The sequence below is a fragment of the Nymphaea colorata genome, chromosome 1, assembly GCF_008831285.2.
Source record: "Nymphaea colorata isolate Beijing-Zhang1983 chromosome 1, ASM883128v2, whole genome shotgun sequence".
Taxonomy (NCBI): domain Eukaryota; kingdom Viridiplantae; phylum Streptophyta; class Magnoliopsida; order Nymphaeales; family Nymphaeaceae; genus Nymphaea; species Nymphaea colorata.
Genome location: NC_045138.2, coordinates 16,944,848 through 16,961,876, shown reverse-complemented (window position 1 = coordinate 16,961,876; position 17,029 = coordinate 16,944,848). Strand labels below are relative to the sequence as shown.

The 17,029-nt window shown below is 39.4% G+C and overlaps 2 protein-coding genes across 4 annotated transcripts; both read right to left on the bottom strand.

The window, feature by feature from the left end:
* Positions 1-3,502: 3,502 nt before the first annotated feature.
* Positions 3,503-7,029, bottom strand: LOC116260356 (uncharacterized). Its single transcript, XM_031638643.2, has 2 exons — positions 6,489-7,029; positions 3,503-6,229 (listed from the first exon to the last, which is right to left on the bottom strand). The coding sequence occupies exon 2, from the start codon at positions 5,995-5,997 to the stop codon at positions 3,859-3,861; it is 2,139 nt and encodes a 712-aa protein (XP_031494503.1). The 5' UTR covers positions 5,998-6,229; positions 6,489-7,029; the 3' UTR covers positions 3,503-3,858.
* Positions 7,030-9,417: 2,388 nt separating this feature from the next.
* Positions 9,418-15,213, bottom strand: LOC116265580 (uncharacterized). 3 transcript variants are annotated; one of them, XR_004175148.2, is made up of 7 exons: positions 14,751-15,213; positions 13,708-13,958; positions 13,286-13,577; positions 11,642-11,794; positions 11,158-11,571; positions 10,108-10,396; positions 9,418-9,649 (listed from the first exon to the last, which is right to left on the bottom strand). XR_004175148.2 is itself a non-coding variant. In XM_031646297.2 (6 exons), the coding sequence occupies exons 1-5, from the start codon at positions 15,132-15,134 to the stop codon at positions 11,188-11,190; spliced, it is 1,464 nt and encodes a 487-aa protein (XP_031502157.1). In that variant the 5' UTR covers positions 15,135-15,213; the 3' UTR covers positions 9,418-10,396; positions 11,158-11,187. The 3 variants fall into 3 exon arrangements, 1 of the variants encoding a protein (XP_031502157.1); XR_004175149.2 differs by having other exon boundaries at positions 9,418-9,640; XM_031646297.2 differs by having other exon boundaries at positions 9,418-10,396.
* Between the last annotated feature and the right edge of the window lie 1,816 nt (positions 15,214-17,029).

Genomic DNA, 17,029 nt, shown 5'->3' with positions numbered 1-17,029 from the left:
CATTTGGAACCAGTGGGTGTTCAGCAATTGCAGAGTGTGCAACCCCCACAACCAGTGATTTACCCAGGTAGACATGTCCCTGCTCTTTTTGATTCTGCAACTAAAAGCAGGAAGTTGATGGCTAATGTTCAATCGAGCAGTTGCTGCTTACAAGTTTGACAGTGAGATGTGTTCTTATATACACGGGTCCCCCAGCAATCGGCTTATGCAGATTCCATTACCGTGTGTTGATGCTGTGATTGGCGCTGGTGGCTGAGTATTAGCTATACGCGCCATGTTAGTGGAGCTGCCATCACCATCCAAGAAACTGCGGGGTTGCAGGAGAAAAACAGATGAAATTAATGACTCTGCAACTCAAGTTCAAAGTGCTCAGTAGTTGATACAGGCATGAATGCAATCTTTTATGGTTAAGTTTTTTTTCTTAAAGTTTCAAATCACAAGGAGCTATGTTTTGCTTCTTTCCAATTAAAGAAATATTGATTGTCAACAGATTCACCAATCCTTGGCCTTCTAAGAAGCGCCTCCCTTTACCTGGTGGGGTGCATAGTAGGTTGGCTTCTCACAGATATCGGCGAGAACAGCCATGAGCAGCTAGAATACTATTGGAACTTTTTCTCTTGATTGAATATGTTACTTTGATTAGTAGACTTGCATGCCCTTCCAACAATTTGGTTTTACAATCGAACATTGAAGGCACCTACATGCTTTCTTGTTTTAATTTTCAACAAAAAAAAAAATGTACCGCAGGATCAATGGTTCTGATTATAATGTTATAGATCTTACATCTAAGAGCGGACCAAAATTTTTCAAGTGTATCTTTCAAGTTCAAAATTGAAACTTAACTCATGCACATGCAAACTACATTGCCCAATGACAATATCCCATCTCAGTAGTACAACCTATATATGGAACTGCATTTGAAGCTGTCTATCAGTTCATTCGATGAGCCATGAGATATGGCAAACGGAAAGCTCTTTTTTCTAAAAAAAAAAAATCGGATCTTGCAACTGCTACATAGGAGAAGCTTACACCAATTATTGGTGCTTCTAACCTTAAAAAAACTTCCTTGCCAGACGAAAAGTTGGCTAAACAGCTTATAAACTTGTATGGTGATATTGCATAAAAGTATTAATATGGTGGTTTTACACTCGATGAGGATGCACAGGTTTCGCGGAATTCACATGAATCAACACAGAGCTAGCTCAACCCAGTTGACATACAATTTTTATCCCCCACAGAGGTCCAGGTACTCTTAACCTCCTTCCAAACCCTGGGCTTGCTCGTCTTCGTGCCGGAGGCTATGTACCAGTCTGCGGTGGCAATGATGGATCCATTTCGCGGAATTCACATGAATCAACACAGAGCTAGCTCAACCCAGTTGACATGCAATTTTTATCCCCCACAGAGGTCCAGGTACTCTTAACCTCCTTCCAAACCCTGGGCTTGCTCGTCTTCGTGCCGGAGGCTATGTACCAGTCTGTGGTGGCGATGATGGATCCACCTATACAAATTCAGATATCACATGCGTGCTTTTTCAGGCTTAAATTTAGGACCTGATTATTATTATTATTGCAGAGCATTGTGTTGGCATAGGCAGAAGTTCAATTAATGTACCCGCTCTTCCATTAGATTAGCATGTCTGTGGAGATCCTTATGGATCTATGTAGCATGGCAATTTTTGCCCCCTTATTTTTCATTTCTCACATGAGGAAACTGCACCTGTGATGAAGAAACTTATTTGCACCCCATGGCAAGTTACAATTCTCAAAGTGTGCGTTCATGCACGTGACTTGCTGGATCCCTTGGCATGATGGTGATGGTGAATGGTGATTACGATGATGATGGCAGTGACTTCCCTACCCAGTCTTTATCGGTACAAAACTTGTGGCTCCTGAGGTTCCGATGTACCGTTCTGATCCCTTTTTATCTGCTAGACAGTGGAGAGTGCTTGAGGTTGGCTCACAAGGTCCTTGGCATCCAGTGATCTGTCCAGCTTTGGATGAACTATCCACCATTCAAGCAGATCGGTTTGAGTTATGAATTATGATTGAGATCTTGTGCTCTCTACCGTTTGCATGAGAACGAGAGCATATCAATGTATGGATTATATTATTGCAAGAATTTGGCTCCTAGACAACACGTGCTTAAAGTTCACTATGGTCATCCATCAAATCGACGGCGAGGAACTTTATGGAAGATTGTATGCATTCACAGCTGGAGGCTACGGTAAAATAAAAAACATAGTTGGCTCATTCAAAAACTTCGTAAAATGAAGGCCGGCCATGCCATTCTTCCTGGTTAGTATAAAAGAAACCCAACGAAGACCATCTAGCTTGCCATCAACATATCACATGAAGATCGAGAAACGACTATTTCAATCGTGATAAAACAATGTTCTGCTGCTCTTATCCTCAAACTACTTTAATGCTTTTAGCGAAGCATGAAAAAAGCACGTTCCCAAAGAGCAAGTCACAAGGTGGACGCTTCAAATGCCAACGTCATGCAGGAGGTACTGTCCTTGGCACTACAAGGAGATACTGCCCATTTTCACAAGACAACCATAGAATCCCCATGGGCACTGATATGGATGGTTATCTTCTCCAAGTAAAGAAATCTCAGTTCTTGCTTAGATTGAGAACCAACTAAAGAAAAGCTTGCACTTCCAGAGGCAACAGCCAGCAGCTGAAAAAGAAGAGATTCAGTGCACCCAATCATTTGTCAGTAATCATTCAAATCTCACTCCATAAGTTCAAGAAGTAACCTGATAGGATTCATCGATTAAAGTACCCAAAAAAGTAGAAAAGTATGTTAAACACCTTACTGAAGGGGCCTTCAAGTTCAGAAATACAGATCTGCATTGATAGCAAAAGATTATAGATGGCAGATATGAAGTAAAAGGCCAGCAGGTAAGTCATGAACAATTATTAGGGGCTGTTGCACAAGTGCAAGTATAGTAATCGTTCATCTTGCTGCTGAGGGTCAAAATTAATCAACAAACCTGATAAGACAAGGTCTGATGGGTCGAAGCGATCTTGTACCTTCTACAGACATATATATATTTGGTCAAGGAAGAAGACTATACAAAGTAAACGAATCCAATTACCAGATAGAAAACTAATGGCACTCAACCTGCTGAGGTGCCTAAGAGCAGGAGATGGCGTTAACCAGACACCCCAGGTTAGCAATTCTGGCACTTACATGAATTAGCCGCTTGTACATGTCTGAGTAGATTAAAATTCTTACCCTCATCCATCATCAATAGCTTTTGATGGTATTCTTGTCTTCCTTAGTCCAAAGGCCTCGAAATAATTTAGAAAATTGAGAAGGATGGCATATCATCTGGTTATGAGTAACTCACCAGACATTGTAGTTTTGCCATCGTAATTACCTTTAAATGTAGAAAAGATGCAGAGACGGTGCCACACTTGGTGCCTTTCAAATTGGATTTGTTTAAGACCGAGCTGTGTAAAAGACAAGCTAATTAACAAGGGACAAGTTAGTGTGATTACAAGAACATACATGATAAAACATCACAACATACAATTTTTTTTTTCTTATTTACCTATCCATAGAAGAAGAGTGGGATACAGCTAAAGTTCTACAAGCATGCTGTATAACATCACAGAGAGAACGGGGAACATGGAAGGAAAAACTAGAACATGCGATTGCACAGCAGAAAAGTGTAAAAAGACTAAGATATCCTACAAGATAATAAGCCCCATATACCTCAAAGCAAAAAATGATCTCGAAAACTTAATTTCCAACAAAAGGCTGCAGGTCTCGATACACAGGATCCCTAAATTTTTCACAAGAAGATACGGGTGCCTCAATAATCTAGCTACCACTCAAAATGAACATTTATATAGGCGTAGTGCATGTTGTTCTAAAATGCCCTGTCTGATTGCAGCGGCTACAGTGGACAACTCGCTTTACACGACCACGATCCTCCACACGCACTCTTTTCTTCCTTGGATGCCCTGGGGGCCGAAGAGACTTTGGTGGAGATATTACAACATCAATTTTATTTCCACCATTTTCTGCATGCTCAGACAACTCCTTCCACAATGTTTTATCAGGGACAGGGTGGATTGTCTGAGAGTAGGTCTTGCGATAATTTGTGACAGTGAAACAACTCTCAGTAAATCGATTAACATTCTGCCTACAAGAGATGAGTGCTGCAACAGCATGTGAACAAGGCAAACCATACAACTGCCAGCCACGACAAAGACAGCAACGGTTTCGGATATCTACAATATTGGTTCCTTCATGAGATATAACTTCAAATTCTGCCTCATTAGCACGAAGAACTTGATAATTGCGTGCCTGTTCAATTGCATCTGCAACACGCCTTTCAGCAGATGGCACGAGGATAGAGTTCCATTGCATGCTAGTTTCTCTTCTCTCATTAAACCATGTCATTAGTTGCCTACGTATAGATTCCATCATCTGGACAATTGGCAATCCAGATGCCTCATGAACCCATGTATTCAAGGATTCCACGAGGTTCGCTGTTAGGTGTCCAAACCTTGTACCTTCAAAATAAGCAGTGGCCCAAAGCCGAGGTGGAACACGTCGGATCCAATAAGCTGCATCTTGAGATATTTCCTCTATTTCAAGTAATTTGGCCTCAAACTCAATTACAGTGAGCGCATAAGCAGCCTCCCACAGAAGATTCACCAGCATTGGATTGTTGAACTCTTTGCGGAAGCTTTCGCTGAGGTGACGCATACAGAACCCATGAAATGCAGTGGGAAAGTTTGCTTCAACCCCATCCACGATGCCTTTCTGCCGATCCGACAAGATGGTTAGCCTAGGCATGTTTTCAGTATTCATTTCAAGCAGATTATGAAGTTCAGACAAAAACCACATCCAGTTCTCATCATTCTCCTCATCAACAACTCCAAATGCCAATGGAAACAATGCACCGTCACCATCAAATCCTGTAGCAAGAAGCAAGGTCCCAAGATATTTGCTCTTTAACACTGTCCGGTCGAGCCCAAGCAGTGGACGGCAAGCATTTATGAAACCATAGATTGAAGCGAAAAATGAGATAAATAAGCGCTGAAAGCAGTTCTCGGGACCTGCACCATACACTGAAGAAATACTTCCAGGATTAGTCCGCTTGATTTGGTCACAGTACTGTGGTAGAAGTCGATACCCTTCCTCAAATGAACCACGAAGAGAAGCCATTATACGCTCCTTTCCACGCCATGCTTGCTTGTACGTCAATGTGATACCATGCATTCTATGAATGTCTTCAAGTATATCTTTTGGCTTATAAGTTGGATTCTCTCGAAGACGGTCTTCCATGGAGCTGGCAACCCAACTAACTGAAGCCTGCTGGTGCCCCAAGTGTGTAATGCCTCCACAAGTATGTTGGGCATGAATGGTTCTTATTGTAAAAGTAGGAACACCAGGAAGCTTTGCAGCATGAATTCGCCAAGGGCAACCTTCAGTAGCACATTTAGCTGTGAATCTTGTTTTGTCTGACTTCACGGTCTGAATCTCAAAATGCAACGCTATAGCAGTATCTCTCAAGGCTCTTCGGCAACTCTTCACATCTGGAAACTCCTGCCCTACTGTCAGCTCATGATCTGGGTCAGCAACGAGTGCTCGGTTCTGACGAATGGGTGTAACAAGTGCCTGACTAGTCACAACTGGCTGCTGCTGCTCAGAAACAATGACCAACTCCTGACCAACATTGACACCCATGTCTTGATTGTGGTCCATAGCCACTTCATGGTTTTCTCCCACGGTAAGATCATGGCTATGAAGGCCATGGTTGTCCGAGAGATCTAGTTCATGCGGCTGTGCCGCAAGAGCGAGGGCATGGCTCTGGCTGAGACCCAATTCATGCTTGTGGCTGTGCCCAAGGCCTAAGCTGTGATCATGGCTCTGGCGCAGAGCCAAATCATGAGCTTGGCTAAGGCCTAGAGTGTGGGCTCGCCGCAGATCCAAGCTGTGAGCCTGCCCAAGAGCCAATTCGTGGTTTGCCATTAAGAGACAGAACGAACGCCTTCTTCCCCTTCACCAACAAACAAAGAACACACAGATTCCGAATTTCCTTCAAGAATTACCCAATCTAATGAACTTCATAGCAGAGCCACGAATAGCCAGAAAAGCTAGTTCCTCTACCAAGAGACCGTCCATCACAGTTTTCAAGCTTCCGTTTCTCAGCCGCAGAGGCAAAACAAACCGACGAACACCACATACACACTGATTTCCAGCACTAAACAAACACAAAATCAAACAGGAAGAGAATCAGGAGAAAACCATAAAGGCTCAGAAAAGGCAAACAAACAACCAAAAGACCAGCCCACAAACTCCAGTATCATAAACCAATCACAGAACGATAAAAAAAAAAAACGACGATAGCCGAAGAACCACAAGAACTCCTAAACTTCACACTTGAGCAAAACCACAGCATTTCAACCGAAATCATAACCAAAAAAGCAAGGAAGAAGAAAACCAAGCAATTCATACTGTACCTCTTAAGAAGGCAGCAGAAGGGGTCCTCAGGACCCTGAAGAAATGCCTAATTCCTCCAGTGGCGAACCTCCTGACTCACTCCCAAACCCCACCAAATATTCAAACTCTTCTCTCTAAAAACGCCAGAATCAAAAGCGAAACAGCTAAACTAAAAGCCTCCCTCCTCCGAACCGCTTCCTCCAAAACCCTAACAAGGAACAAGAACCAGGACACAAGGCCTTCCGCCCCTGAGGGTAGCGCGAAGGAGGAGTAGGTGGGGAGGCGATGGCGGGCGAAGATTTGCAGAGGGAGGATGGAGGGAAGGAGACGAATGGCAGGATCTCAAATCTTGAGTAATTTCCCGCTAATTTTGGGGTTTTTTTTTTCCTTTTCTTCCCTCTTCAGAGGACGTGCGGGGAAAGAGAGAAAGGAGGAAAGGGCATCGGATGGAAGGCGAGAATTGCAGGGGCAGCCGAGGGTTTTCCTCTTCAACCCCACACCCACCCAGAGGGGGAGAGGAGAGAGAGAGCGATCTGAGGAAGAGAGAGAAATGGAGAAAGGGTATTAAAAATATATATAAAACTTTCGCCCTCACACCTTCCAAGCTGCATAGAGAAAGAGAGACGAAACTTTATTTTCGAAATTTCGTATTTTGAAGGGTAAAAATGGCGTTTATAAAAGTGTTCCCCGTGTTTTACGTATACGATCTCATGAACTTGAAACCGAATGTGGTAATGGTTCGGATCGGATTTGAGTAGAAACTCAGCCTTCAATCGATTTCTTTTTGGATTTTGTGTGTCGGATTTCGGTTCAGACCCCAATTCGAACCTTGTTTTTCTAGAACTGGATTTGGTTCCCGTACTTATGGGCAATCGACTCGGATACTTTATCCGATTCAGATTCCATTGTGAAAATAAATGCATGGCTGCATCCGAATCTGTTTCGTGATCAAAACCGAATTGCTTTATCAAATCCGAATCGGTAACTGGGTTTATCTCCAACAAAAACAAAATAAATTGAGAAGAAAATGTCAAAACATTGGGATTCTATTAGTAATTTTTTTTTAGAAACATTATTTCACTCACTAAAATATAAGAGAGAGTGAAGGGTGAGCTCACTCATGAGGGTTCATGATGAAATGTTGACATAAAAACTTAAATAAAAAAATATGAACAAATATAATATGATGAAAATGCTCGTCACTTTGTTTTTTTTTTTTTTCTTTTAACCATTCATCAAAAACGATCCTCAACCAAACTCGCCATTTATTTTTTCTAAAATATAGATGTCTATAAGATAGAATAATTTAAAATTATTTTTTTTACAAAAAGTCCTTAATTTTTTTATTTTGAGGCACATTTTTATTTATATATCTTTGTTTAAAAATTTTAAATTTGAGATGCAGAAAAAAGTAAAAAACTTTAATGAGTTTTAAGAACCGGGTTTATGTGTTGCACCGGGTTTGGACTCCAAAGCGATGTTGTTGGAATCTTTTATTTTCCGAATGAAACTTTTTTTTCTGATTTTTTTTTTTTAACCTTGCCTCTCCTTTGAAGAATCAAATGTTTTTTCGGCTTATATTGTAAATTTCAAGCAAATTTATTGGTTGGAAAAATTTACAAGTCTCAAATCTAAATTGGGTGAAACTTTTTTCTTCTAAAAAATCTTTGAAGAATCAATTTTTTTTTCACTTTTTTTTCTTTCCATGTTACTTTTGGCCTTGCATCCGGACACTACCTTAAATTCACTTAACAACTCCACTTGAGTAAAATTTTCACATTCACCTCAAACATGAAAATTTGTAAACATTTCTAAGAAAATTATCGGGAAAAACTTTCAAAGTGGATGACTGTGTAAGAACTAAGGTAAATCTTTTAAAGAAAGTGGTGCTTAGGCATCTGAGCACATAAATTTTCAAATTTGGTAGGTGTAGTTTGTAGGCCTTTTGATATCTCAAGGTGTAAATAAATATGTCAGTGAAAACTGCATCCACACCCAAACTTAGTACTTTAGGTGCATCTCTTTCTCATAAGGTGTAATTTTTTTTTGAAGTTTCATTTATTCGGTGAATCTCAGCTATAACTAACTTGAGGAATCTGTCGTAATAAATGGAACCCATGAAACCTACAGTTCTCCATCCAAGTCTAAATTCAATTTTGGGCACATTTTTAGTCTGAATAAAATTGTAAACCCAATTATATTCGAACTCCATTCTATGCTGCATTGATGCAGTTTCGTTTTTAACTGACTGTATCTATAACCGAATTCAAGCATACTCCACCTTAACGATCAATCAACGTGATCGTGATTTACAATCATTCAACACAGTCTCCATACTTCATCCATTTACGTAATTTAATGAATTATATATATATATATATATAATGTGTAGTCATTTGATTATATCACACTAGATTAATATTTAAATTGTCAGGCCAAAAGTGTTTTTCAGAATGAATTTATTAGCAAATATACCTAGAGAATTAAGAGAGTTACATGTAACCAGTCCCATGTTCTTAATGAGTGGACCGACTGTTTTGAAAACATATTTGGATATTTCATCTCAAAAGCACATACCTGATGAATTAAGGTAGCTAGTTGGGCTGATGAGCCAATAAAAACTCAGTCGTCAGTTTTTCTGAACAGAAACAAGTGGTAGTATAATACTCTAATTGATAGATGTACCATATGTCTATCCAAATCCCAAAACAACACTTGATCCAAAGAAAGGGTAGGCAGTTTCTGCTTCTAAATTAAACATGAAAACTCAATATCAAAAGACCGTCTCATCCTTAAGTTTGTGATTGAAAAGTACATCGTGACGCCTTAAGTTTGTGATTGGAAAGTACATCGTGAGATGCACCGTCTCAAGATAACAGCAATTGTTCAAGTCTCACGAGCATCATGCTTTACATAAGCAGAAACAAGTACACTTCCTCGAGTTGGAGAGACACACCAAAAGAGTCTAGTTCTGAAAAATTATTCAAACATCGGTTCCAGGAAAATAAAAATATAAATTAAAATAAGATTGAGAACATATATCAATGTTAATCTTTATTCAATTGGCTACGCTGCACCATTCGACAGTTCTTTAGCCACTTGGAGTTGTTTCAAGCAGTACCGTCAATATTAGGATCCATACACCTTGGACCAAAGGATACAGAGAACCAATCTGCATCAGCTACATTCAAGATCATTTAGCAACTAATAAAAAAGAAATGTACCTTTAATTAAAGAGTTTTCTGCACTTTTCTGAGTGATTTTAGAGGAAAATAAGTATAGAAAATTTGAATGGTTCTGAGTGATTTTAGAGGAAAACAAGTATAAAAAATTTGAATGGTGATCACTCAGCCATCTAATCTACACCATCCGATTCAACATAATAGACGGTTAAAAGAGAAAAAAAAAAAAGTTAACAGATTAGTTTACACATTTTGCTCCTTTTCTGCTTTAGGTCAGATGGCTTGGTGACTTTAGATAACCAGCAATCGTTCACTCACTCTCTCTCACACACACACACACATATATATATATAACTCACGACTTTTGCTTTAAAAAATTTCATGTGAAACGGTACCTAGTTTTTCATACCCAGATTTTTACCAATAATTTTGAGATCTCAGAATATGCAATACGCACCATGTTTCCTCAGCATGTAGGCAACAAAGTTACAACCCCACGAGGTTCTAGCCTGCTGCTGAGACATCACACGTACCTCTTCTAGGAGACAGGTTCAAATATCGTCTACCTTGACAAGGCAATATCATCTCTTCCTAACAGCAGGCGTCCCCTTTGCTCTGGGGTGGGGGAAAAGGGGAGAAGTGCACCTGCCTTGGTCATGTAAGGAGAACTCTTACAAACGATTCAGTATATCCCATCAAGCGTGAATACAAAGTCCATCAGAAGGTTTTAGTTTCCGTATGTCCACCTGCTCATGTAAGAAGAATCTTGTTTGATAAACAACAAAAGATGAAATATTAAGTTTCTAACAAATCACCAAGATAAAAAGATCGATGATTGAACCTGGGCCAGCCATCAGGCCCATCACATATCTGGTTCTTAAGCATGTATCAACAATGCTAGGTAGTCATTCCACAACTAGCAAAATCTTGTTACTTTTCAAAAATAGATAAATCATAATTCATATAGAAGAATCTCGTTTGATTTTTACAATACCAAAAGGTCACACATCAAGTTTCTAATAAAAACACCACGACTACAAGATTGATGATCAAAGCTGGGCCAGCCAACACATATCACACCTACGCTACATAGTCAATCCAATCTTGTTAATTTTCAAGAGTAGATAAATCGCAACTACTCAAATGCCCGATACACAAGAAAACCTTAATGCTAAAGGCACACCTACAATGGACTAAAACGTAGCCAAAATACAACTTGACAAAAATGCTACTTGGATAATTTTATACAAGTCTGAGTATTGTTACTGTATTCTAAATAAATGTTAATTGACTAGGTGCAGCCACGTCTAGTGGCATCAGAAGCTTTTTGCTTAGTAAGCATGTAATCACTTGACTATGGGATGCAAAACAACAAAATGAGCAATTTCCCATCTTCGTCAAGGAAAATAATATGTGAAGCCCAATATTGGACCATTCAGAAAAGGATGACTTATCATCATGATCGACCAAAATCACATGAAACTACACCACTGACCATTTTCCTTACTTGAGCAAAGAAGAAGTAAGTCTCCTCTCATCACAATGGCGCCATTGCTCCTTTTTGCTTAATCTGGAGCCTTGGCATAAGATCACAAACAACCTTCTCCACAGAGACGCACTTAATCTTATCTCCAACACCATTTGGAATGCTCTTCGAGAGTATAACCAAGTCTGTCTCCAAATCGTCTTCGACCAACTTTTCCCCCAAAAAGTTTTCAAGATTAAGATCTGAGGCTTTCAATAATTCTATTACCTTCTCCAAGCTAGCAACATTCCTACCAGCTCCACAACCCATTGCAGTTGCACCACCAACTGCATTGGCAAGCACAAGAGTATTCATCGGTGGGATGTTCTGTAGAAAGCCAAATGCAACTGCAGCAGTAAAACTATCACCACAGCCAACTGTGTCAACAACATCAACCTGGCAAAAGATAATCAGAAAATTATTGAAATAGTTGAGGTTGAATAAATTAATCATATGCCAATGTTACCTTGAAAGCAGGTGCATAGGAGACACTTGACTTTGTGACCAAAAGAGATCCTCGGGAGCCCATTTTGATTATCACCCATCTAGTATGACTGCTTTCTCTTATCAATTCTTGTCCTGCCCTTATTGGGTTTGTAGCACCAGTCAGAGACTCGGCCTGGAATTTAATGCATGTCAATTAAAGTGTTGAATGTGGATCATAGCATACGTAGGTTATACTGAGAAAGCATATATAGCTTATACTGAGAAAGCAATTGTCATCACTCCCCACTAGGCTCCAACAGTAGGAAGAGAAGCCATTTAGAATATGATGATGAATAATGATAAAATGCATCAGAAGAAGCTGTTAATCATCAACAACGAAACGCACACAGCAGCACAGTATATGGGAACCCTTGCCATATACCGAAAAAATGACAAATGAAATTAATGGGCAAGATTTATCCTATCTTACAAAAAACAAAGTTACATTAGAAGACTGGCAAAGAAAGACAATTTTGAAGGAGAAAATGTTTATATTCATCATTCACATAGGAAAAGATCCCTGACTGTGCTTATTTTAAACATACAAATGCCTTGACCTGTAAAGCGAAATGCCTCAAAGATCAAAATCCTTGAAATAAAACAATCCTATATAGCTTGATAGCCAAATTTTAGATATCAAGGCACGCCATGCAAGACATAAGTCCAGGACTCCAAACTGACCTGATATTCATGATCCAGTTCCCAAAATGCTAAATAAGTAAAGCCATAAGATCAAATATGTTTAGAAGCAGGTTCAACATTTTTGCAACTAATGGCAACCAAAAGTAAAGGATTATTGTCCTTGAAAATCAATATATATATATATATATATATATATATAGTATCAACCCTGCCATGTATAAGGGGATTTAAAAATGAAAACACAAAGAAAGGTTACTTTTTTTTATACTTCCTTCTTTCTAGAATGCCTAGTTTCTCTTCTTTTCCTCCTTTTTTGCTTCTTCAAATGGTTTGGTCCAATGTATAAAATTACATAGTTGCAGTAATCTCACTAGGAAGTAGGAAAAGATGTGTCTCTAAGTTATATAACAGGGTTAGCTATTTATCTGGTTATTTCTATCCAAAACTACTCCGCTTGTCTACCTCCGTTTTATGTCAATTTTCACTTTTTTTCTGATACCGAAAGAAGGTCTCTTTCAAGGTCGAAGATCCATGTTTATTCCTTTATCAATAATCAGCCTGATGAATAGACTTGCTCATGAAATTAAAGATCAAGCCGTCGGCAGATAATCTCCTTTTAGTACTAGGTTCCATCAGATAAAATGTAAAGGTACTTCTTTACCCAAACTACATAAGAAGAGGAATTAACGTCGCCATCCAACATATAGAAACATGCCCATTTTGGAATTGCAACGGATATGTGTAGAAATGGTAAGGCATTATGAGATGAAATCAATGGTGATTCTATGTGAATCTGTTGTGAGTAATAACCAAATATCTTTGAGGGAAAAATCTCTGTTCTTGGCTGCACAATACAGGGTATGTGCAAGCAAATTATGCAGGATTTGGAAGAAAGAACACTTATTCTATTATGATTCTAAGCTATAGTCAAACAAGAGTTGAAATATGGTATACATTCATGTGAAAAAGAAAAGTAACAAACCTCATCTGCAGTTAAAAGAAGAACATCACTCATCTTTAGATACATTTTAAGTGCCCTCTGCTGTTGAGGGGAACCACAGAAAAGTTTCTTTCCTCGAGGACCAGGATCAAAAAACACTGCCGTCTCAACATGTCTTGCATACTCAAGTGCAGCAAGAATTAAGTCGGGAGAAAGTTCATCATAGGCATAACCATTGCAGAATAAAATTTTTGACTGTCCAATGGCCTTCTTCACTTGTCCAGAAAGCATTGTCAACCAACCAAATGCAGGTTCCTTACTAAAATCATGAATGCTACCAAAAAGAAGAGATCCAGTCAGACCTATTTTTATGAAAGAAAATCCAATCAAAAGTTAAAAAATCATGTACAAGGCATAACGACCACACATACAGAAGGAAGGTGAATAAAATGGAACCAGCCTACCTGCAAAACCCATGCCTTTGTAGTGGATCCACTAAAACCCAGCAACGAAGTGTTTCATATGATATTCCATTGCTGGCGGAAGTTTCGGCATCTTCGTTCATCTTCACCATGCCGATACCCTCTTCACCGAGCACCTCCACAAGAAACCTTCCATAAATTTCATCGCCCACAAGACCAAGCGTCAGGCACCTAAGCCCCACTCGTGCTGCGGCAATAGCCAAGTTGCAATTGCCACCCGCTTCCCAGTATTTCTACATACAATAACTACACGTTAGTGAGGCATAAAACACCTTCATCACTATGAAGAGCGGAAGCAGATCAAGCAAACACCATGTACTTATGCATAGGCTAATAAGAAACATCTAATTCCGCAAATAACAAGAACTAAGCACAATGAAATATGTAAAACATTGATACCCTGCAAATAACAAGAACTAAGCACAAAGAAATGTTTAAAACATTGATACCCATTTTGGAACAGCTTCATCAACGAAAATTAGACACGGGGAGACCCTCATATAATCTTTATACAACAAACAAGAAGACATGCAACGAGTATAGAGACAAGCATCGAGAAAGACAGTTATACCCAAAGCACACAAATTTCTCCTACATTTCCAGGGACTCGAAACAAACACTTCCCCTTCGTGTTCACAATCACCACTCCAATCTCCAAATTTCATCAAACACCATCAGAGTTATAAGAGAAGCGACAATCAATCCAAAATCACATTCATCCCTACGGATTCGAAACTTTCCTCATCCAGTATAGAATTCAAGATTCTCTGCACTAGCAAGCAAACTCAGGAACCGGAAAATCTGCAAAAGCAATAACCACGATCCATTGCAAGCTTGCTCTTATTTGTTCCAGGGTTGCTTTTCTCCTAAACAAGATTAAACAAAACGATCAAACGATTCGTCCTAAGTCTTGCCAGTTCTCGGACTGCCCACAGTAGAGGAAAATGAAAACTGAGAGAACAAGCAGACATTCTGGCAGATTCACAGGAAAAAAGAGAGCTCGTACAAGTATGTCGATCAATTACCTTGTCGGGACGGGACGCAGAGAGCTGCTCCATGTAGGCGCGTTTCTCATCGGCGGAAGTTGGAGGGAGACTGGGCACACTAAGAACGATATCGACACAGAGGTTCCCTAGCGTCGCGATGTCAACTGTCTTTCCGACGCGGGGAGCTCCCACCTCTCTCTGGGAGATGGGGTCGATCCTCCGCGATACCGAGGAGACGAGATCTTTGCAGTTCCTGATCGCGGCCACTCCATGCTTGCTGCGTATGAAATGGGGAGATTTCGCGACATCGCTACATAAAAAAACCGGAAAAACGTGAAATCGGGAACTTGGGAACAACCGGAGGCGCTTCTCGAACGGAATGGCGGTGTCGGAGGTCGAAAATCTTAGCGTTTGGGGATTCATCGATCAGAGAGAGCGAGGGTGAGAGCGAGAGCGAGGGAGAAACGATGAAATTGTGCGGGAAGACTATGATTTCCGTTTATTATCCATATCACTTTTCTTATTTTTTCCAGAAACGGTTTCTTCTCTCGTTGACAAAAGCAAATGTGGAAGGAAAATAATGTTTCCTGGTTGTGCTTTTGGCGTTGCGGTGAGTTCTAGAAACAAGCCTACAAACACCTTCCGTCCAGATGGGTTCCCTGGGCGTTTTCGGAACGCTCTTTGCATACGTGGGAACAAGTAATTCCCGGAACTTGAATTCTGAGTGCGACTGAATTTTGTGCAAAACCAAATACACTAAAAGGAAAATTTATGTTCCCATGCATCTATTTCGACCGTAATTCTACAAGCTGCACATATTTGAAATCACGTGAGGATTGGCTGTACCATTCTATGACTTGACCTGGATTAGGTCATAAAAACATTATTTGAGGCTGTCAATATATCCCATTTGAATGGAATATCATGGAACCGTTTTGAAAAAGTTGGATATGAAAAAAAAAATATTAAATTGAGAAATTGGACCAAACTCAAATTTCATCCGCATTTGAATAGAAATGTGTACATACATAAATATTGAATTCAGATCATATTTAGTTTTAAAGAAATATTCTATGTCTAATGTTTTTACATATTGAAAATCAGCCGAGATTCGGTTCAACATTGGGATTCAAATTCGGATTTGAATGAAAAAAACTCACATTCAGATCAGATTAGGATTGTGAAATCAGTTTTTAGATGCAAATTGAGATATAACTTTTTTTTGTTCGTATTTGAATTAGTATATGATGTAAATATCCAGAAAAACAGATACATTTAAGAGTATATTTGATTTCAAATCCGATCCATTGACATTCCTAATAGATCTAGCTATCTCGAGGTCTAAGTTGGATCAAGACTCGGTATTATCAATCATGTCCAGCCACTAGGTTAAGAAAGGAGGCTCCTACAGACTTAAGACCTCCGAAGATCAGACAAAAACTTATTATCTGGCAGGATTTACTTCCCCTTTATTTTGGGATCCATATGAGGTTTGGTGACTGACAGTCTAGTCTGACACCACTGTGGAATGAAGATCAAATAATGTTGAAGTTTGGAAAGTGACTGGAGCAAGTGCCATTGGGCCACTGGTCAACATGTTTGAATTATTCTTGTGGTGATGGTGAATTTGCTTTATAAGGAGAGTGCATTTGGCCACTTATTTGGAATGTTCATTTTACCTTTTTTCTCAATGTTGCTAAAGGTTCAGAAGAGAAAGAGAAAAGAAGATGGAGAAACAAGACCCTAAAACCACCATGATAAGGACACGAGAGAATCGATTAAGCCTGGCAGCCACCCAAGTTGGATGCTATATGTTGACCAATATCCCACCTACTTTCATATACTAAATCTCAAAACCATAATTTTTGTAGAGTTCTCTCATTATCCCACTTATTCAAATCTCTCTTTCTCTCTCATAACTTCAGGGGCACCTTCTTATCGTCAGAGTCTGTGGCTACTAGAGAATATCCACTTTGTTATTCGACTACAGTGTTGTTTTTCGTTTGCTATTGGGTGACTCTATCGCCACTCTCTCTGCATCCCTATTCTTATTTTGTTTTATTGTATTACTGATTTGTATAGTTCGTTCTTTATATTTTGCTTTGGAGGTTTGTTCTTGTATGTAGAAGGCTTCTTATCATCAAATTTTGTTATGCATCCTTATTTTATCGGTTTTTCTCTCTCTCTTTCTCTTGCGGATTGTTTTTGTATTTAGGGGACCTCTTGTCCCCAAATTTTGTTATATATTCCCATTTTATCGGCTCTCTCTTTCTTTCTCTCTCTCTCTCTCTCTCTCTCTCTATATATATATATATATA

Bases quoted from the DNA above. Each gene is read 5' to 3' on its own strand.
- LOC116265580 (XM_031646297.2), bottom strand. From the start codon at position 15,134: ATGAATCCCCAAACGCTAAGATTTTCGACCTCCGACACCGCCATTCCG. The intron at 13,959-14,750 runs GTAATTGATCGA...TATTGTATGTAG, and splicing joins CTGCGTCCCGTCCCGACAAG to AAATACTGGGAAGCGGGTGG. The intron at 11,572-11,641 runs GTAACATTGGCA...ATCTTTTGCCAG, and splicing joins CCTATGCACCTGCTTTCAAG to GTTGATGTTGTTGACACAGT.
- LOC116260356 (XM_031638643.2), bottom strand. From the start codon at position 5,997: ATGGCAAACCACGAATTGGCTCTTGGGCAGGCTCACAGCTTGGATCTG.